Here is a 19,680-nt window from a genome sequence, read left to right as displayed (position 1 = left end):
TATGTCAATAAATCTTTATTTTTCATACAAGGTGCCACTGTAGGTAACCATCACACTGCTGTTTTCAGATATACAGAACTGAACAAAAGCATTTTAGCATGCCGCCTTACTGTACATAGAAAACTGGTGAACATCTTCAGACACTAAGACTAGGAAATAAAATGGGTTAACACCATTTGTTGATATGCTTATGAATCACTCAGCGGTGTTATTATAGGTTGTCTTTACCTGAAAGCAGAATTACAATCACTCTGGCAGCCTCTGGGCGATTCTAAAATGCAGGTCTAGTGAAGGGTACAACAAGCAAGCAAGAGACAGGTACTGTGTCCCAATCTGAAGGGAGACTGGTTTGGAGCCTGGCTTGGCACATTGTAAGAGTTGATACAGCCATCTTAACAGCTTAAGATTTGAGTTTCCCTTACCACGTATGTTGGCAATCAGCATAATTGAGAATTTCTGGAATACAAGCTGAGGGTTAAAAAGCAGAACTGTCGTTCATATAACAGAACTGCTACTTAACTTTTGCCCAGTTCTCACCAGTTGTCCTGCAAAACCCTCCACCCACATCTGATGGATTTTAATGAAAGCCTCTAGCAACTGTAACAGACCTTTCTTAACCCAGCTCTAGATACTAAGTATCAGTAACAAGTGCCTGTGAAGTGGATGTGTCCACGGAAAAGGGCAGTGTTTCTACTGGAGGTAAGTGTCAAGCTTCCTCTTGATGTTGTCAAAGGAATCTGCTCCCATGTAATCAGCCTGGCCCTGTTCCCACCGCTCCTTCCGTTCTTCTGAGGATACAAAAGGCTGTGCCGTAGCCGGGATCTCCCCAAGGGACAGCTGTGATACGGCTCCTGAGACATTCTCCTAGAAAGGGGAGAATAATCAGAGACTCCTTTAGAGCTGAAAGACCGTTTTAAAGAAGGCAATAAACTGAAGAAGGTGAGAAGAACCAGGATGAATGATCATGCAAGGTAGCAAAAACTGAAAAGTATTACATGAAACAAAACGAGACACAGAAATACAAGGATCATGATATTTTTTCCTAACAAAATGAAGACTTCTTGACTCGGTGAAAACATAGGGAGAACAAATTAATTGGGTAGGGTTAATGTTTAAGTTCTGCATACCTTTCTACAGAAGCCACAAGAGAAAGCCAGTGTATAGACCAAGTCTGAAAGCTGCAACAGTTCATTAGAAAGTGTAAGATGGATGGACAAGGGAACACAAGTCTCACGATAAGTTCTTGATCTGTGTGGGCTCAGAAAGGTTGAGAACTTAAACGAAATGGTACTTCAGAAGCTACACTTCAGAAAGAACCTAAGCAGAGAGCCGCACCACATACACAGCTGTCACATTATAGAAGCGAGAGCTAAACGGTTTGAGCCATACACCAAATTTATCTTCCTGTTCAAGCTTATTACCAAGTAGTATCTATTCCTGCAGCTTCTGTTAATTTGCTTAGTTTTGAGTAAGTCTTCATTTCCCATCTTCACCTTCCCTTGATTCATAACCCTCAGTCCTCGGGTTGTGGAAGGAACAAGGTAAATGTGCAGGAAATGGAGCAAACCTACTCTGCATTAAATTCGATTCTCATTACACACAGGTAGGCAGTTAACTTCAATAGTATCATAAAAGAACATCAAAGTTAGCCTTCAGAAAGCTCTCAGGTGTGATAGTACTGGAAATCTTAGAGAAAAAGGAAGGCAAATGAATACACACAGGTATTGTTTTTAACAGAAAATGGTAGAACAAAATGTTTGATTAGCTGTTTTTGTTGCTATACAGATGTGTAGGTGTAAGTATATATGTATTGAAATATCCTGGAATTCCAAGGTATGTGGGTAGATTCCACGGGATTATATTAGAGCTGAGGCAACGCTAAGTCCTTCCCTTGGACTAGTCCTGCCTCTGCCTTCCGCGTGCCGCCGGAAGGACACCAGGAGCCTCTTGCAGACTCCTCTGCTCACAACGCTCCTGGTAAGGGCAGCAGTCTCTCAGACCTGGGTGCGAGTCCCAGTTCTGCTGCTGACTAAGGGAAGGTATGTAACTTCTTTAAGCCTCAGTTAATTTTAATATATAAAAAGGGGATGTTAACAAAAATAATACTTACTTGACAGAGTGCTTATAAGGGTTAAATAAGAATAGACATCTTAACACTTACTATGTACCAGGCAATGTTCCAAGTACTGTATAAGTATTATTTCCTGGTCCATATAAAGCAATTAGTGTAAGAATGTAAGTGTTAGTTATTTTTCCCTTTCTCCTTTTTATATTTTGGCACAAGTGCTCATAAGTGAAATGGCTAAAATCTATACCATAGCAAAGAGAAGGATCTCTTATAACCTTACAGTCTCTTGTAATTATAGCAAGGTAATTAACTGATCTGTTAAGACTTGATTATAATTTACCCATTCAGTTTTATTCTTTATATCTTAATATGTAACATAAAAGTTTAATTTCTCATCCTCTTCCAATTCTTCCAAAAGAACAAACCTCAGAGGAAGACCTTTAAAGTCAGAATTGTTACTGTAAATGTTAATGTCATCTTCCTCTTACAGAGAGATTTATTTTTCAAGATCCAATATAACCAGAGGAGTAAAACATGGCAAATCAAAATAATCCTAGAAAAGTATTTACTGTATGTTCATGTTATTGCAATTTTCACTTGGAATATATTCTTCTACACGGATGGCAAAAATAAAATAGGTATATTTAAATACTTGCAGTTTCTAAAACATGAAATGGGGCGTTCTTTGTTTTTGTAAACCACTATTTTTTTTGGGAATAATCTTACAATCTTAGGACAATGGGCTAAGAATTTTATAGTTATAACATATGGATATATATATATATATTATATATAGATCTATCTATCTATCCATCTAAACCTCTAAAAACCTTTCCTGTGCTCCCAGGTCTAATGAAATTTGCCACAAAATCTACTTCTGCTCTAATCTTTGCTGGTAATATTTCTCCACTCTAAGATGGACATCGCTTTCTTTCCACAAAGTCTTACTTTATCTCTTTGTTCAAAATACCACTGAATATTCCACCTCTACTAGTATACCAAGTTTTAAAAAATACAGCATCAAATTACCTGAAGGAAAAAAACAGAACCTACCACGTGTACGTATGAGCGGGTGTCTTTGACAAGGCCAAACTGCTGAAGCAGAGGTAAAACACTGGTAGTGAAGATGTCCCACCACAGGTTGAGAAACTCTGGATGAGTCACAGTGGGATCATGGGACTCACTTCTGACACTTTTTGTTTGAGGATCGTAAGTATAATTCCACGGTTTGATTCGTCCTAGGAAATGCACAACTTTGGCATTTGCACCAAATCTGCCAAGAGAGCACAAGTTGAGACGGTTAGTGCATTCTGAGCTCTGACAGTTCACTGTCCATCCTGCAGCAGTGGTTGGAAAAAAAGCTGAGCTCACTGAAACAAGTTTAGACTTCTAAAATTATTCAATTATATGTTAAATATACACAAAATCCCAAAGTAGCAGTGGGTCAGTGCAACAACCCAACACTGATCCACCGTGGATACCAGAGGTACAGCCACTGGTTAAACCATTTGATATTACCTAGTAAAACTGAAAATGCTCACACTCTACAACCCAGAAGGAAGCTCAGCTCCTAGGCACATACCCTACAGAAACTCTTACACGTGTGCAGCAGGAAACATAATCAAAATGTTCACAGCAGTAGCACCATTTGAAATAGTCATAAACTGGAAACAACTGAAATGACTACACTTTAGATTACTGTTCAGCAAGCGTTCATGCCTTTTCCCAGTCTCTACAGGGGGAGTACACTTTCCTGCCTGACTGATATTTGCATGTTTGCATGACTTGCTTTCACCAATGAAATGTGGGCAGGGTGACAGTGTGCCTTAAAATAGCGTTGCTTGTTTCTGTTCAGCCTCCCTGAGAAGCTACAACTTCTGCCAGCGGAAGAATGTACCCTGGGTAGCCTGCTGGTTCCAGAAGAATGAGACAGTCACAACAGATGCGGATCAAACCTGTGGCCTGGCTCCAAATTCAGCTGAGATGATCAGAGCTGTCCCAGACTATTCAATAACATATGAGCAAGAAATACATGCTGATTGTTGAATGTCACTGAAACTTGATGGTTATCCATTCTGTTTTTGTTTTAAGGACAACTTCTGGTATATTCGTATCATAGAATACAATATAGCAGTGAAAATGAATGAACTGTAGCTACCCAGATCACATAGCAAAAGGATGACTTTTTAAAATATGTTGAAAAAAAGAAATTATACAAATACAAATTCAAATAGAAATACATACATATGAATCTACTTACATAAGGACAAAACAAAAAAAAAAGTACTGTTTAAAGAGTAGAAAACTGTAATCAATTGGTTATCTTGGGTATCTTGGGAGGAAAGGGGAAGCTGTGGTGGGAAAGATGAAAAGGGGCTTCAAAGATACTGGTTATGTTTCATTCCTTGGGTGGTGAAGGTGTTTTAAAAACTGAACATTTTTGTATATCCTCTTGTATATACACTATATTTCACTAAATACACAACACACTTTTTATATTATCTCACAATATAAAAAGAGTAAGACTTAAGAATGGTCCTGTTCTGGCTGGGAGGAAATCTATACATGTAAAATGAAATAATGATAAAGGTGAATACAAGTGCCAAAAGGAAGATGGGAACAGTGAGTGCCCTAGGAATTCAGAAGCAAGGAGGTCACTGAAAGCTAAGGTCAGTGGGGCAGGAGGTGCTGAGATAGAGGATGTGACTGAGATAGAGGTAGATAGAAGCAAGGAGGTCACTGAAAGCGAAGGTCAGTGGGGCAGGAGGTGCTGAGATAGAGGATGTGTAAAATTTGTCCAACAGATAGGAGCTGGGTAGCTGGTGCTAATACAGGGAATTGTAGGCAGGGGGATGCAGGTATCAGGTGAGCATGTGTGTACCAGACCGAGTGTCCTCCAATTAGAGCCAAAGAGGAAGCTTTGATAGGGAAAGGTAAAATGGGACAGATCCTTGGGTGTTGGGCTCAAGTGTCAGATCTTAAGTGCAGTTATCCTATAGGCAACCGAAATATTTGAGCATGACGTACAGATCAAAACAATACAAACTCTATTCATGTAACTTTTCTTATCTCCTAAAGGTTTTTCTGTTTTTTGTTTGGTTTTTAATGTCACAGACCTGTTATATAGCTATCATTATCTGACAGTTTACTATGTTTGGGGCCCAAATTCTTTCAGGACACCTTTGGGAATAATAGTCCTGCCAGGTAAATTTTACTAATGTGTTAAATGGAGGCTCCTAGAGGCTAAGTGAGTTGCCCAGAGCCATATGACTATTTAGTGGCAGAGATGGGATTCGGCACAGTTTTGCCCCTCTCTTAAACCTAAGCTGTTACCATCCTACCATGCTGCTACTCCAAAACCATGCAAGAAAAAGAGAGCTTACTGTAAATTTCCTCCTAAGGATAACTAACTATCCTCCAGTGCATTTCTTTTGAAGATGAAGTGGATACTTGATATCCCCAAGCTTACTATTTTATACACGTGGTATATTTTACATGCACACACATACTTGTGCACATATACACACAAGAACTCTCAATGTTATCCTTAAAAGGATAAATCATAATGCTCAAATCTGTGCATAGAGAGGGCTGTCAATTAAATAAGCAACTGTTACGTGTAAGGCACTATACGGTGGTCAGTGTGCAACCCTAAGAGGCTTTATCCAAACATGGAGATGAGTCATCTACATAAAAATAAGAAACGGTAGCACAAGCAAGGCAACAAGTCGGGGCCAGCAGGGCAGTGCTGACATGAAGGGCTATGGACATTCCAAAGCAATTACTGCAGGTGGAGGTTTTCACAAGAGGCTTCAGACGAGGCTGAGAAAGATGAGCAGGATTAAGAGAAGGGCCTTCAACAAATGTTCCAACGGTGATGGGGGAACCCAGCCCAGAGACCTGATACTTGCGTGCTGGTGGGGCGGGGGGGACGGGCGGGGACAACAGGCCCTGCCTCTTCCTAGTGGTACACGTAAGCCTAAAACTAGAACAGAGCACATGTGAAAGAGGAGGTGCTCCTTCCACCTCCGCAGACATCCACTCCTCCTGCCCTGACTCCCCTGCCTGGAGCAGTAACACTTGCTTGCGTCTCCTTTATTAACTGACCAGTAAGTCTCAACCCATGACCTGCCGAGCCTAATTTAAACGTCACATGCAGTCATTACATGAGAGCCATGAGAGGTAGCAACACTAATTAAGATAAAACATGAACATAGCATGAACTTTATTCCCTTCCAGCCCACTCTCCTGACAGTTCACAACCGCTTAAGCAGTGGGCATCGGAACAGCTAACCTGTCTTGAGTACTCACATGTGCCAGGCACTGGTTAACATCTGCATGGTTTACCTCAGTTAATCTCCAGAAACAACTATGCGAGGAAACCAAGGCAGGAAGAAGTTAACTTGTCTAGGATCACGTGGCTGGTGAGTGGCAAGGCTGGGATTCCACCCAAGCAGGCTGGCTCCAGAGCCAAGGTTCTCGTCCACAACTAGGCTGTACTTGTAAGACACTCCCAGAATTATAAGGACATCATCTGAAGGTGTCATTTGTTACTCCACGGATTAACTCCCTGCCTACAGACGGTCAATATCAAAGTTGGAAATGAGCCCTGGAAACACCCCCAGTATAGTCAAGGACAGAGAAGCAGAAAGTAATTAATAGGAAAGAAAGCTACAAAGCAAGCAACTTAGCACTGTCTGAAGACAGTTCTCAGAGGGATACAGTTTGCACAAAGTTTAGGGGGGAAGGGGGGAAACAAGAGCAAGAAACAGGTGGTGGTGCATCTTAGGACCCACAATTGGACTGTGCTGGGCAGTGTCTAAGGGCCTTCCCAGAGTGAATGCAGAGGAAAAGCACACGGTCCAATCCACAGTAGAATGCCACCGCAAAGCAGCCAACATGCCCGCACCGCAAGACGGCCCGGTCTCTGCGGGAGGCAGTACCGCACACCTCAGCTTCTGGCTCTGTCTGTGCCCCGAGGTGGCTCAGGGGCCTCTGCCACCTCCCTGGGTACTGGCCTCATGCCGGGCGAATTCCTCCCCACGTGGCCCGTGGCCTTCTCCTTGCATGTCAACAGGAACACCACTGCGGACGGTCCACACCCTGCATTTCCCTGTGGCTCAGGCCTGGGCTCTACCTTCATGAATCCATGATGCCTAAGTGCTTCTTTAATGCTAAATCACTGTCACCTTCTGTGGCCAGGGGAAGGACCCCCTTTCTCAAAATTACCTTCTTTACCTATTCCACCCTAACAATGTGAAAAATTCTATCAATTGGATAGTCCTTTCATCGACCGAGCAGTCTTGGTTTTAAGAAAGTTCTTTTTTTTTTTTTTAACATCTTTATTGGAGTGTAATTGCTTTACAATGGTGTGTTAGTTTCTGCTTTATAACAAAGTGAATCAGTTATACATATACATATGTTCCCATATCTCCTCCCTCTTGCGTCTCCCTCCCTCCCACCCTCCCTCTCCCACCCCTCTAGGTGGTCACAAAGCACCGAGCTGATCTCCCTGTGCTATGCGGCTGCTTCCCACTAGCTATATATTTTACTTTTGGTAGTGTATATATGTCCATGCCACTCTCTCACTTTGTCCCAGCTTACCCTTCCCACTCCCCGTGTCCTCAAGTCCATTCTCTAGTAGGTCTGTGTCTTTATTCCCGTCTTGCCCCTAGGTTCTTCATGACTTTTTTTTTTTCTTAGATTCCATATATATGTGTTAGCATAAGTCTGTTAGAGGTAGAAACTGAGATCTCAAAGGGTTCTAAATGTGGGTAGAACTGCCCTTTCTGCTCAAAGGCGAGGAATTCCTTGGGTGCCAGTAAGATGCGGGGAGGGTGGGGAGGGTTAAGAGGTGAGCAGAACTGTGGCAGGCTGCACGGTGTGATGTACCTTCCCAACAGCTCCCCAAATCCCAGCAACAAAACAAATCGCAAAATGCACAGGGTGAGAGGTTTCTCGAGAAAATGACTGGGGCCAGGGCACTGAGGGGCAGACCAGGAAGAGCTCGAGGATTCAGGAGGCTGACGGCAGAGAGGTGCAGGAGGGAGGGAGTCAGGAAGATGCTGGGGGCTTACAGGCATCAAGCAGAGGCTTCAGATGTCACGGGTTCAGGCTACGGTCAGCCCTATTTCTGCAGAGTAAGGAACAGGAACCTGTTTTTTTAGGTACTGAGGCGTTACCTGAATCTAAGTGTCATCGACCTGACAGACCTGCGGGAATGAACAGGGGTGGGAGAAAAACAAGTTTCAGAGCAAGGACGCTTTATGAGAAGAGCAGGCCTGGTGAGTCACTGCGTGTGAAGGTTTGGGTCAGCCCGAGGGCCCTTTGAGGCTGGGAAGAAGGGCAGCTGCTGAGTGGGGACCATGGAGCTCAGACAGAAAGGTAGGGGGAAGTGAAGACAGACTCGGCAGCTGTGCAAAAGGCAGACACCCAGTAGGGCGCCCCTGGTGATCGCCTACGACTGCCCTGGGCTCCACACCAGGGGCAGCCTTATTAGGCCTAACACTGGCCGCCATGTATGAAGGTTTATGAGTTACACAGTTTATCTAACTACGCTGTCACTACACAAACAGAATGGTGTTTATTTACACAACAAAGTAGCCTGAACATCCTGCTCCATTAGCTTTCAGAATAAAACACTTTGTTTGCCAAAAAGATGAGCAAACGGTCTTAGTTTTTCCATCTAGAGTTTCCATTAACCTAGATATGGATTTCATGTAATTATTTTTGTCACAATCATGTTCCCTGAGGGATGTTTTTTAAAATCATTTTCTATCACTTCAATCAATTTCTTCTTTAGTCATTTATGAAAAATACAAAATGACCATGTCAAAATGAAATAAGTAAGAGCACAGGTCATAAGTAAAAGGGAAAATTACTTCTTGCTTAAAAGAATAATTTAGCCTAAATGCAAACCGGGGGTGGGGCTGTTTCTCAGGGAAGGGTAACCCAGGATATGACTCTGGTGGTATCTCTCTCTCTCATCAAAGGTATGACAGTCAGAACTTATGTCACCTGTTTAGTCAAAAGCAAAGCGGCCGATGAACAAGAAGGGGAAATGCTGACGTCAGAAGATTAAGTTCGACTGACCTCAACTCTCAGCAAGGATAACCGGAAGATTCACTGACTCACTGCCTGATTCATCCACCAAATTTTACCAGCCAGGAAAAAAGAAGTCGGGTACATATCACAATTGTCTCTAAATTACTAAGAGCCATTCATTCTGACCCACTAATGGGGATTTGTCTCAGCTTGCAGACGTCTCTTAAAATAAGTGCTCTAATTTTAACTTGATAGAATCTCAAAAGTGATGTCCAGATCACAAGACATAGTTTGAACCCAAGCCAGCAATAATAGTGCTTATGTTAGCCGTTAAAATAATCCTTGTGACCTGGTGTTACCAAAAGATCAGATAGAATTTTCATGACTAGTTTACCAGTTGAGAACTGCAGCCGGTAACGTGTGGATGAGACTACAGAACCGGTCAGAGCAGAAAAGGAACTAATCCACAACAGTGCACACAGGAGCAGTTTTAGTTCTCACGAAGCTCTCTGTGTGCAATGTTCAATCAGGTACCAAGGAAGAGAGATGCAGCACTGCTGGTGCGACCCTTCCCTGGGAAACGTGGCAGCCACGCCAAACATCCTCTGCCCATTTCAGTGACTCATGTTCTCTGATCCGCGGCCACTCACTCTCGTACCTTCTCAGGCTCCCTTTTATACACGAACCTTTCCCCACAGCCAATCAGCCACCTCTCCTCTCTCACCAAAAAATTCCTCTTCTTACCCACTCACAGTCTAAATCAAGAAGTCATAAACCCAAGTGCTCAAGGGGTGGGCTGGTCATGCAGAGAGTGGACCTGGTGAGGGGGGTCCCTGGGGCAAGTGCTTTTCCTATCAGCAGAAGACAGCTGCTACCTAGCAGCAAACAACGGTGGCCTCCAGGGACCCACCTGGTTTTTCCTTGCCTTTCAAGCTAAATAACCCTCCCAACTGTGTCCTGGAAATCACAAAAACAACAGTACTCAAAACCAGACTTTAATAACCGCAACTTGGACCTAGTCAACTATGCCAACCTACCAGGTTGGCCTCTGGTCACAAAGTAGCAGGGAAAGCCTCATGATGCCAGGCCACTAGGGAGATTTTCCCAGGGGTGGTGTGTCATCCTTAGTCTCTCCGGGCTGACTGCTCGCTCATTCATTCACTCATTCATTCAACCAAAAAAATACAGCCACCTACCTGCATCTGTGCCCACACAACCAACCTAGCTCTTACCTGAAGCCAACCTCTCCACTTGTGCACTAGGACGCATCCCCTTTCACCTAGTCGAGGACGTCACTCAGCAAGTCTCCCTCCAGATTTCTACATTACTAGTGCTCTCTCCCTCCCTCCTTGATCATTCCCATCAATACAACAAACATGCTGTAACTTCTCCCATCTTTAAATAACCACCCCCTCTCTTGATCCTACACCCCCATCCAGCTACCAATCCACTTCCCTTCTCCCTTTTAAAGAAAATGCTTCAGAAGAGTTCCAATTCTCCATTCTCTTGGACGTGCTGCAATCAGGCTTTGTCCTCCACCGCTCCACCAGGAATGCCCCTGCCCAAGTCACCGCTGACCTCCACATTCTAGGTCCAGGGCCACCTCTCAGCTGTCCTCTTACCTGACCTATCACAGCATCTGACACAGAGGGATCGCTTCCCCTTCCTGAAACGTTTTCTTGCTTGGCTTGTGCAACACCTCACTTTGCTGGGTTTCCTCCTGCCTTGCTGTTCTCGGTCTCTTGTTCCTGTTGCTCCACATTTCCCTGTCGCAGGGCCCAGTCTCCAGGACTCTTTTCTATCATAACCACTCTCTTGGTTATATCATCTTGTCTCCCGGCTATAAATATCACTTATATGCTGACACTTCCATAGCTATGTCTCACCCAGTCTCTCTCCTGAACTCCCAACTCCTGTAGCTACTTACCTCTTCCACATTTTCACCAGGATGTTTAATACGCACCTCAAACTTAATACACCTGATACATCTCTGGTCGGTCCCTTTCCCTGCGAACCTGCTTTGCTCACAATCTTCCCCATCTCAGGAAAAGGCAGTTCCTTTATTCCACCCGCTTAGGTCCCATACTTGTAACAATCATCTTTGACATTCTTCTCCCACATCCCACCAAAGGTCTGACTTTTCAAAAGAGCTTGGAAATCTGCATTTCATGTGAAATTGCCTCATTTTTAAGCATAAACAACTGAGAAAAACAAGAAAGAAAACTATGCAAGGAAAACGAAATATATCTGTGGGACAAATAGAGTCTGCGGCCCACCAGCTTGAGACCTCTGTGGAGGGTGCGTCTTCCACTCAATCCCCACGCTTTTCCCCTCCCACGAGCTCCCTCTCCTGCTGAGATGGCATTTCCCAACCCGACTCCTGCCCATGAGATGTCACTCCTCGTGCCCTCTGTGCCTCTTGTCAGACCAGCCTCTGAAGGCTGGGATGGCTCTGACATGGACACTTCCCCCTCCGTGATGAGGACCCAGGTCGGGAAGCAGAATAGGCAGCATCAGTAAGATCTGAGGACAGGTGATCTGATACATGCTTAGAGGTGAAGTCACAATGAACCGATGGCCATGCTGAGAAACGGGGCGCCTGGGGCCTGACAAGCATCACTAACACCCAGAAAGAGGAAGAAGACATCCGTGAAACCACAGACTTGATTCTTCAACACTCAAACCATGATGGGACGCAATCAACCTGCATTTGCCAGGCTGATTAGACTACGACGTCCTCGTTCATTTTTGTGGTCCTCAGTGAGCAGAAATGTGAGGCACCCTCTACATGCTTCAGGTTGAATGAACAGTGGCTGGACCAACAAATGGCTGAAAAAATAAAAGCTACACAAACTACAACTCCTCAGGGCTTTAGGTGAAGACGTAGGAGTGTGAAAAGAAATGAACACAGAAAATGTATGGCTTCAATGACAATAGTCCCAAAGAGAGATTAAGCCAAGGGTGTCTCAGGGATCAAGGAAAAACAATCAAATCAGAAATACACAAGAACAACAGAAATTAGGACACTAAAGGTTCAATTTCGCTTTTGGAAAATATTGATTTTAAAGAGGTTTGATAAGGTCGAGTGAATAAGCCACATTCCTGGGAAAGAAATAATAGATATGAATATCCTCAGGAACGTTTAAAGCAGTAAACAAATGGAAAAAATATATTTTGGGTTTCTAGATCTAGTGTCTGAGATTCTACCAAGCCAGGTCTCAGATCATATTTAAACTCAAGTAAAAGAGTAAGTTAAAATATTTACTTGGAAATTATTTGGTAAATCAAGGTTTGTAGTCAATCAATTTGACCAATTAATTTGTATGGCCGTTTGAGGCAATACCAGAGAATTCTTTACCTTTGCTTTAGGCCCATTTATATAGCATGATATGACATAAACAGCTTTTAGTCAGTGGATTTAACAGAAAGTAAAAATGGAACTAAATGGCTGATTTCAAAAAGACTAATGAGATTCTGCCTAACATTATGCACAAGCCAAATTCTATGCTACATGGATAAAACAGGCCCTCCAGATGGAGAAAACATAAAGAAATGAATATTAACTGAGAAGATGCTATTTCCCAAACATTATGCTAGGCACTTTCAGAAATATTACTTCATTAAGAAATGCATTTATGAGCTTGTTTCTCAACGCATATATTACAAACTAACTGAAAAGTTACTAAGCCAAGCATTTTAGTTCTCAAATTAGGCTGTGTTAAACAGGATCTTCTATTACAGAAAATATTACTAATTTTGTTTTTCAGAAGCTATGTTTGAGTATCCACTCAAAGTGCTAAAACTAATAAGTGTGTTTTCCTTTGTGTTTTGTTCCGTCCAAGTGGTATGTAGAGAAAGGCTTTAGATATGCTATGTCCGCGGCTCCAATTCATGTTAAATTTGATTCATGTCAGGCCATCCTTTAGCAGAAACTTCAGGTAACAGCAAGAGGCTACACCGGTCTAAGATATCCAAGGAGCTAAGATTCTGGGGCATCTAAATACTGTCCTGGTGATCTCACGGCACATGGCTGCTAGAAGTTGGTGAGGCAAATTCTCGACTCCTTCCGCGAAGCCTCTAAACCACTCCTTGGTCTCGTTCTACCTGCCACCACCTGTGCTATCCTGGGGGAGGCCAGCACACCACAGAGCCACTCGGTCCTGGAGGCCGCCAAGGTTACCCTGAGCCCCACAGGGGGACTGTGAATTCACGCTGAGGTCCCAGCAGTGCACAGGGCTCTTGGTTGAGTAGCCATGGCAGCCCAAATGTTCATGACCGTCTACTTCAGCTTAAAATTTTTGGTTAACTTGAATTTTATGTTAACTCGAAACAAAAAAGAAATGTAACTGTCTGCCTTTTCAGCCCTTCCCAATTGTAAAAGAAATGTAAGGAAAAATGTCTCTGGAGACAGATATCCGCAAGAAAAACAAAAGGATTCTCTGGCAAAGGGAAGGGAAAACGACGAGTTCTGTGATCTCGTTTCCATATTCCTAAATAGGCAGCAATGGGGTGAGGCCAAGGCATGGCTTTGAGAAGCTTCATCACCAAACTGTAAGAGCTGACACCCCCCAGGGCGAGCTGCACAGAGGCAGCATTAACTCCCGTCAGGCCACACGCCAGCTGACGTGTAGCTAATGCTGGAGCTGCTCCTGACCTCCCAGTGCGTCATCTCCACTACGGTTACATGGCAGTACACCAAGCAGATTTCCAAAATGCGCACTCATTTCTTGAGCCAGGAAGAAGAAACCATCCTAACCATTTCGCTGGGAAATTCACTTAGAGGATATAGAAACTGGGTTCCTGAGAGAGGGGGGCCGAGGTTCCAGCAAATAAGTCTGTCTTGCCCCCAAATAACTTAACTCTGCTCCACATGCTTCTTGCTCTCTGTCAAAATAAAATAAAGGCAAGCAGGGTCTGTGCAAACCAGGCTATCACTAAAGGGACAATATGTTCAACTTCGGTAGTAAGGTGAAAATCAGAGGGAGTCCCAATGAATCATAGGGGAAATGGGGCCACATTACATGAAAGACACGAATCTTTAAACTCTATGTCAACGCTGTTTGGGAACTGAGCCCAACAGGGAGGATGTCAGATTCACGTCTCCCCAACAGAGTCGTCTCAGCACACAAGCTTGCCGGGCAGACTGGAGTGGAATGAGGGGTAGAAATGCTCACACCACTAATGAGTCTACCTCCTTTGCACGTTCACCTTTTTGCTTGCTCAGCTGAATCTAGTCAATTAAATTAAGCAACTGCCCTCGTATAGACTAATTCAGTTCTAGAAGGTCAAGCTACCACGGTCTGCAGGAAGGCTGTTCAAACTGGCAGGGTTAGTTATGAGGCAATAAGGATCATAAAGAATTTCAGGCCCATAGAGACTAGTATACTTAGTGAAGTAAGTCAGACAGAGAAAAACAAATACTCTATGTTATCACCCATATGTGGACTCTAAAAAAATAATACAAATGAATCTATATCCAAAAGAGAAACAGACTCACAGACACAGAAAACAAACGTATGGCTACCAAAGGGGAAAGGGGAGGTGGAGGGACAAATAGGAATTTAGGATTAACAGATACAAACTACTACATATCAAAAAGATTAGCAACAAGGATATAGTGTATAGCACAGGGGATTATACTCACTATCTTGTAATAACCTATATTGGAGTATAATCTGAAAAAAAAGTAACTGAATCACTCTGCTGTACATCTGAAACTGAAAAAAAAAGAAAAAAACAGTCAGGCCACACTTCCAAGCAAGACAGGCTTGTACTTTAAAAGGCCGAGGACCAGAGGAGAAAATAATGCTTCTCCTATTCCATCCCCTGATAGTGAATCCCGTTCTGCTTGCTTTACACAGACCACAGCTGGTATGTTTGAGAGCTTGCCTGTTTTGTTCTGGAAAGGGAAGAGAATCAAGAGGCTGTAACATGTCAGAGACATATGCCAAGACAACAGGGAGGGAGGAAAGAACACAAGATACTTGTCCTCTTTATCTGGGGGACGTTGACAGAGTCTGCCCACAAAAGAACTGAAAAGGAAACATTTCTGCCACAAAAAGCCAGGCATGCTCGTTAACGGTGGGGCAAGGCTTCTGGAGAGGACTTTGGATAATGAAATAAGAGGAGTGAGAGGCCCTTTGTTTTCTGCTCACTCGGCCGTGTGCCCATGCGGGATGGAGATCAGAGAGCCCAGCCCAACTCAGCGAACAGCGTCGCTGCTCACGGCTGTCTCTCAGGATCCATCTGACAGCTTGGCCTCCGCTCACGAAACCTGAATCATCTTCTTGGTTCCACACAAATGAGTCAGAGGCTAAAGGACAGGGCCCAGGCCCTCACAGTGAGACAAGCGCTGTTACTAGGCTCTATCAGTTGCTGAATTAGAAATGCACCAGGAACAGTGCAAAATAAGCATGCTGCCAAAACCAACATACATCCACCGAGCATTTTATGCGTTTGAACTCACTCCATCCTGACAGCCCGACGAGGAAGGGACTATTTCCCGCCTCATTTTGCATACCAGCAGACCTAAGGCCCAGAGCCTAAGCCACACGGTAGGGAAATGGTAGAGTGAGGACACGTGCCTTGCCTCTCTGGCTGAGGGATCACTCGTATTGCTAGACCACCTCCCAAACACAGAGGACCCATCACTTGCTACCTACTAAGGGTAGGCCAGGCTCTCTTCTTACCTCTTCACATGAATGCCTCACAATAACCTTGGGAGGACACTGAGGCAGAGGGTTCAGCAACAAGCCCAATGTCCACTACCCTGCAAGTTCAGTAACTAGTGAGCACCCAGGAAGTGGCTTCTTCAGGATGTCAAGTGAGGCAGCCCAGCTCCACAGGCCCTGCTACTGACCTTGACACCACACTGCTGCTAGCATCTTGTGTCATCCGCACCACAACCACGGAGGGAGCTGATCACACCCTCCTCTTACAGAGCTGAGGCTCAGCAGGTGGTATGAGGCAGAGGCTGAGTTTGTCCCCAGTCAGTGTTCTTGATCATGACACACAGATGATTCATCAGAGGGCCAGGCCCCCCAGGAACCGAGGGGAACCTTGTCCCACAGGCAGCTAAGTGCCCTCTGGGTTACTCCAAACATAAAATGATGAATAACACCACGGCCTCTTCCCGTTACAGTCAAGTTTCTTACAAGAGAAAAGACTTCCCCCAAAGCCTTCACCTGTTATTGCCCAAAGAATGACGAGGCACCCCAAAAATCTTAAACCCCAGCCCCCTGCCCTCACCGCCCCCCAAGACAGTTAAACCCTTTGCACTTACGCTTTAAATGCTGGGAGGTAGGAGTATATAGAAACGCTGCTTAGGTTATAAATAAATGGCAGGTGTTTTCTGATATCTGCTGTTGCCCAGCTGCTAAAAAACGTGTTCAGTAAACCCTGGTCCCCACCTGGAAGAAAAAAATGCATTACAGTCACAGACTTCAAGGACAGGTCAACAATTTTATAGGAATATATAACTGGACCTTTACAAACAGGTACTAATTCCTTTTTTTTTGGCCACGCCTCACGACTTGAGGGATTTTAGTTCCCTGACCAGGGACTGAACTGGGCCCTCAGCAGTGAGAACACGGACTCCTAACCACTGGACCGCCAGAGAAGTCCCACTAATTCTATTTTTAAAATAATAAATTCCATGTTAGACCCCCTAAGGATATTTTAGCGGGTGGCCATTTCCCTAAGTTAATTCATTAATTGAACAAATATTGATTGAGCAGCTACTACGTGCCAGACACGGCACCAGGCGCTGGACAGTCAACCGTGACAGCGACACGGTCATCATGTCTATGACGGTCTGGGTGGAGTGGGGGTGGCAGGCACTGCTATCAGCGAATCCAGAGTCAACAACACCATCGCAAACGGGGACGAGGGCAGTGAAGGAAAGTACCGGCTGCTACGGGGCACGTGCAAGTGGCCTGAGGCCAGGTCTGATGGGCCGGGAAGGCTTCCACAAGGAAGCTGTATTTAGGCCGAGATCTGAGGGGGCACAGGAGGGCTTGAGAAATGCAGGTGGAGAGAAGGAGGGCAGACGGTGGTCCAGGCAGAACACACAGCACCACACACCTGAGGTGGGCAGAACGTGCAGCTACAGAAGGAAGGCCTGGAAGGCGGCCTGGGTAAGTGGACTGCAGAGCGGGGCGGGGGTCGCCTAGCACCAGGCGAGGCTCTGAGAGGCAGGCACCGACTAGACCACACTGGCTCAGATTTCACGCTTCATCCCCAGTTAAAGACTGTAGACTTTATGTTAAGAGCAATGGGACAGAAAAAGAAGCCAAAAGCCAAAGAGGGCCAACTGGGATAACTCAGTTTGGGATACACTCTGGAATTGTTTCTGGAGCCCCCAGCGTCGATGGAAGGCTGACGGGCGGCAGGCCACGGCACCCCGGCACACCCTCCGGCTGCCGACCACGCCTCCGGGCACGTGGAGGTCGGTCCTCACTGGGCCAGGGTCAGGGTCGGCCACTACCACACTGCACAGTGCTTGCTCAGACCTGGGGGAAAGTGAGGACCACGGCCATTCATTCCAAAGAAGTAAAAACAATAAAAATCTAAACAGCTAAGTATCTGACCTCAATCATAAACATACAAGTAACCAAACAGTCACTAAGCCACCTCAAAACACATTCCCCCATGCAGCCCACGTGCTTCCCGTCTTAGGCTTACAAGATTTCAGGAAACACGCACAGAACCAGTCTCCCGTGCAGCGGAACAACAACTCGGGATTGTGGGTGTGTGTATGTGTGTGTACATGTGTGTACATGTGTGTACATGTGTGTAGGGGGGCGGGTGACAGGCAAGGAGAATCCTGCTCTTTCAAAGTATGAGGCTGGTACAACCGCACAGTTACGTCCCTCCTTGGTCTGCTCCGCCCTGAGACCGAGTTTCCTTTCTAAACATACAGCAGGTCCAACTGGCTGTCATTATTATTTGGTTTTTCTGGGTTTTGAAAGAGACTTTAAAAATCTGGAGAGGTATTTAGTGTTTGGAACTAAGCAGTAAGATTGGGGCATTAGGTTTAAAGTCCAAATGTGCCTTACCTATCCTCTGTGTAGCCCATCCTTTCCAAATACCCTCGATCAACTCTATAGATCAAAGGCATTCACTGAACAAATGTCCATGGGGTGACCCTTCTGTATAAGGAGGCTCTGACAGGTCCACATTCCTCAAGGGACAAAGAGCTCAACAGAGGATCAAGGTTTCACCCTTGAAAATTCTGAAGGACAATAAAGATGGCATCAGGATATGCTTTACTTGTTCAGCTATATAGAAGATTCCAGCTACACAGACAAATTAACGTATTTTGAGACATAAAATATTAAAGCCAAAACACGATACCACTCATCAGAGGCTTACTTTGGATTCTATGAAGTCCCCCAGATGTGGGCACAGACACTGATGGCTGAGGTACAGAAGCCTAAAGTCCTACTATAATAATTTCCTTTTACACATAAACATCAAGATAATGGTGGAGGAACTGTTCATAGCAGCTTTATATGTAATAATGCAAAACTGGAAAGAGCCGAAGTGTCCCTCCGCAGGTTTATGAGCGTGACACCTCCATACCACTGAATATTTACTCAGCAACAAAGAGGAACAAGTTACTGACACTGCAGCAGCTTACATGGATCTCAAGAGAATTATGCTGAGTGAAGAACTCCCTTCCTGCAAGGTTACATACTGTTATGATTCCATTCGTACAACATCCTTCACATGACCATATTATGAAGACGGAGAACGGATCTGTGGTTGCCAGCAGTGAGGGAGGCGGAGAGGGAGAGTGGAGGCCACGGCTACAAAAGGGTAGCAAGAGGGACCCCTGTGATGGAACAGTTCTGTACCTTGATGGTGGTGGTGGTCACACCAACGTACACATGTGAAAAAATTGCACGGAAAACATATACACACACACAGACACCAATGAATACATGTAAAACTGGTGAAGTCTGAATACGATTGGTGGGCTGTATCGATGTTATCAATTCCTGTTGCGGAATTACAGTTATACAAGATGTTACCATTGGGGGAAACTGGGTGAAGGGTATATGGGGTCTCTCTATACTGTTTTTTACAACTGCATGTAAATCTACAATTCTCTCAAAATAAAAAGTTTCTTCTAAAAGTTTTAGGATTAATGTAGCTAAAATGCAAAATACCATCAAGAACTGTTAGTCATTAGATTCCAGATTCCACAAGGACAGAGATTATGGCTCTTTTTGCTTACCACTGTAATTCTAGCAGATAGCAGAATGCCTTACAAATGGGTAAGTTATTTGTAGAATGAATGCAAGAACCGTGAAGATGTTTGTTAACAGCAGAAAAGTTGAAAACTTTAATATTCCACCACAGAGGAATGGTTAGTACACTGTGATACTCATTACTCACTGAATATTATTCAGCCACTAAAACCAGTGGTTTTAAAGACCATCAGTCCACTGCATAATATACAGATATACAATGACATATATCATAACTAAGAACATAAACATTCCTACTGGAAGAAAATAAACAACAGTAATTGTGTGAGGGGACTGGTGTTAACAGATGTTCCC

The 19,680-nt window shown here is 44.4% G+C and overlaps 1 protein-coding gene across 1 annotated transcript in view; it reads right to left on the bottom strand.

Annotated features, from left to right (window-relative positions):
- The window catches only part of GYG1 (glycogenin 1), a 37,340-nt gene continuing 17,660 nt past the window's right edge, over window positions 1-19,680 (bottom strand). Inside the window, exons 5-7 of the mRNA XM_057545813.1 lie at window positions 16,395-16,521; window positions 3,122-3,341; window positions 1-864 (exon numbers count right to left, since the gene is read on the bottom strand). Coding sequence (XP_057401796.1) covers window positions 691-864; window positions 3,122-3,341; window positions 16,395-16,521 — 521 coding nt within the window. The 3' untranslated portion in view covers window positions 1-690. The remainder of the gene's footprint in view (window positions 865-3,121; window positions 3,342-16,394; window positions 16,522-19,680) is intronic.

Source organism: Balaenoptera acutorostrata, chromosome 4 (genome assembly GCF_949987535.1).
Source record: "Balaenoptera acutorostrata chromosome 4, mBalAcu1.1, whole genome shotgun sequence".
Lineage (NCBI taxonomy): Eukaryota > Metazoa > Chordata > Mammalia > Artiodactyla > Balaenopteridae > Balaenoptera > Balaenoptera acutorostrata.
This window is presented reverse-complemented; position numbering and strand designations above follow the sequence as displayed.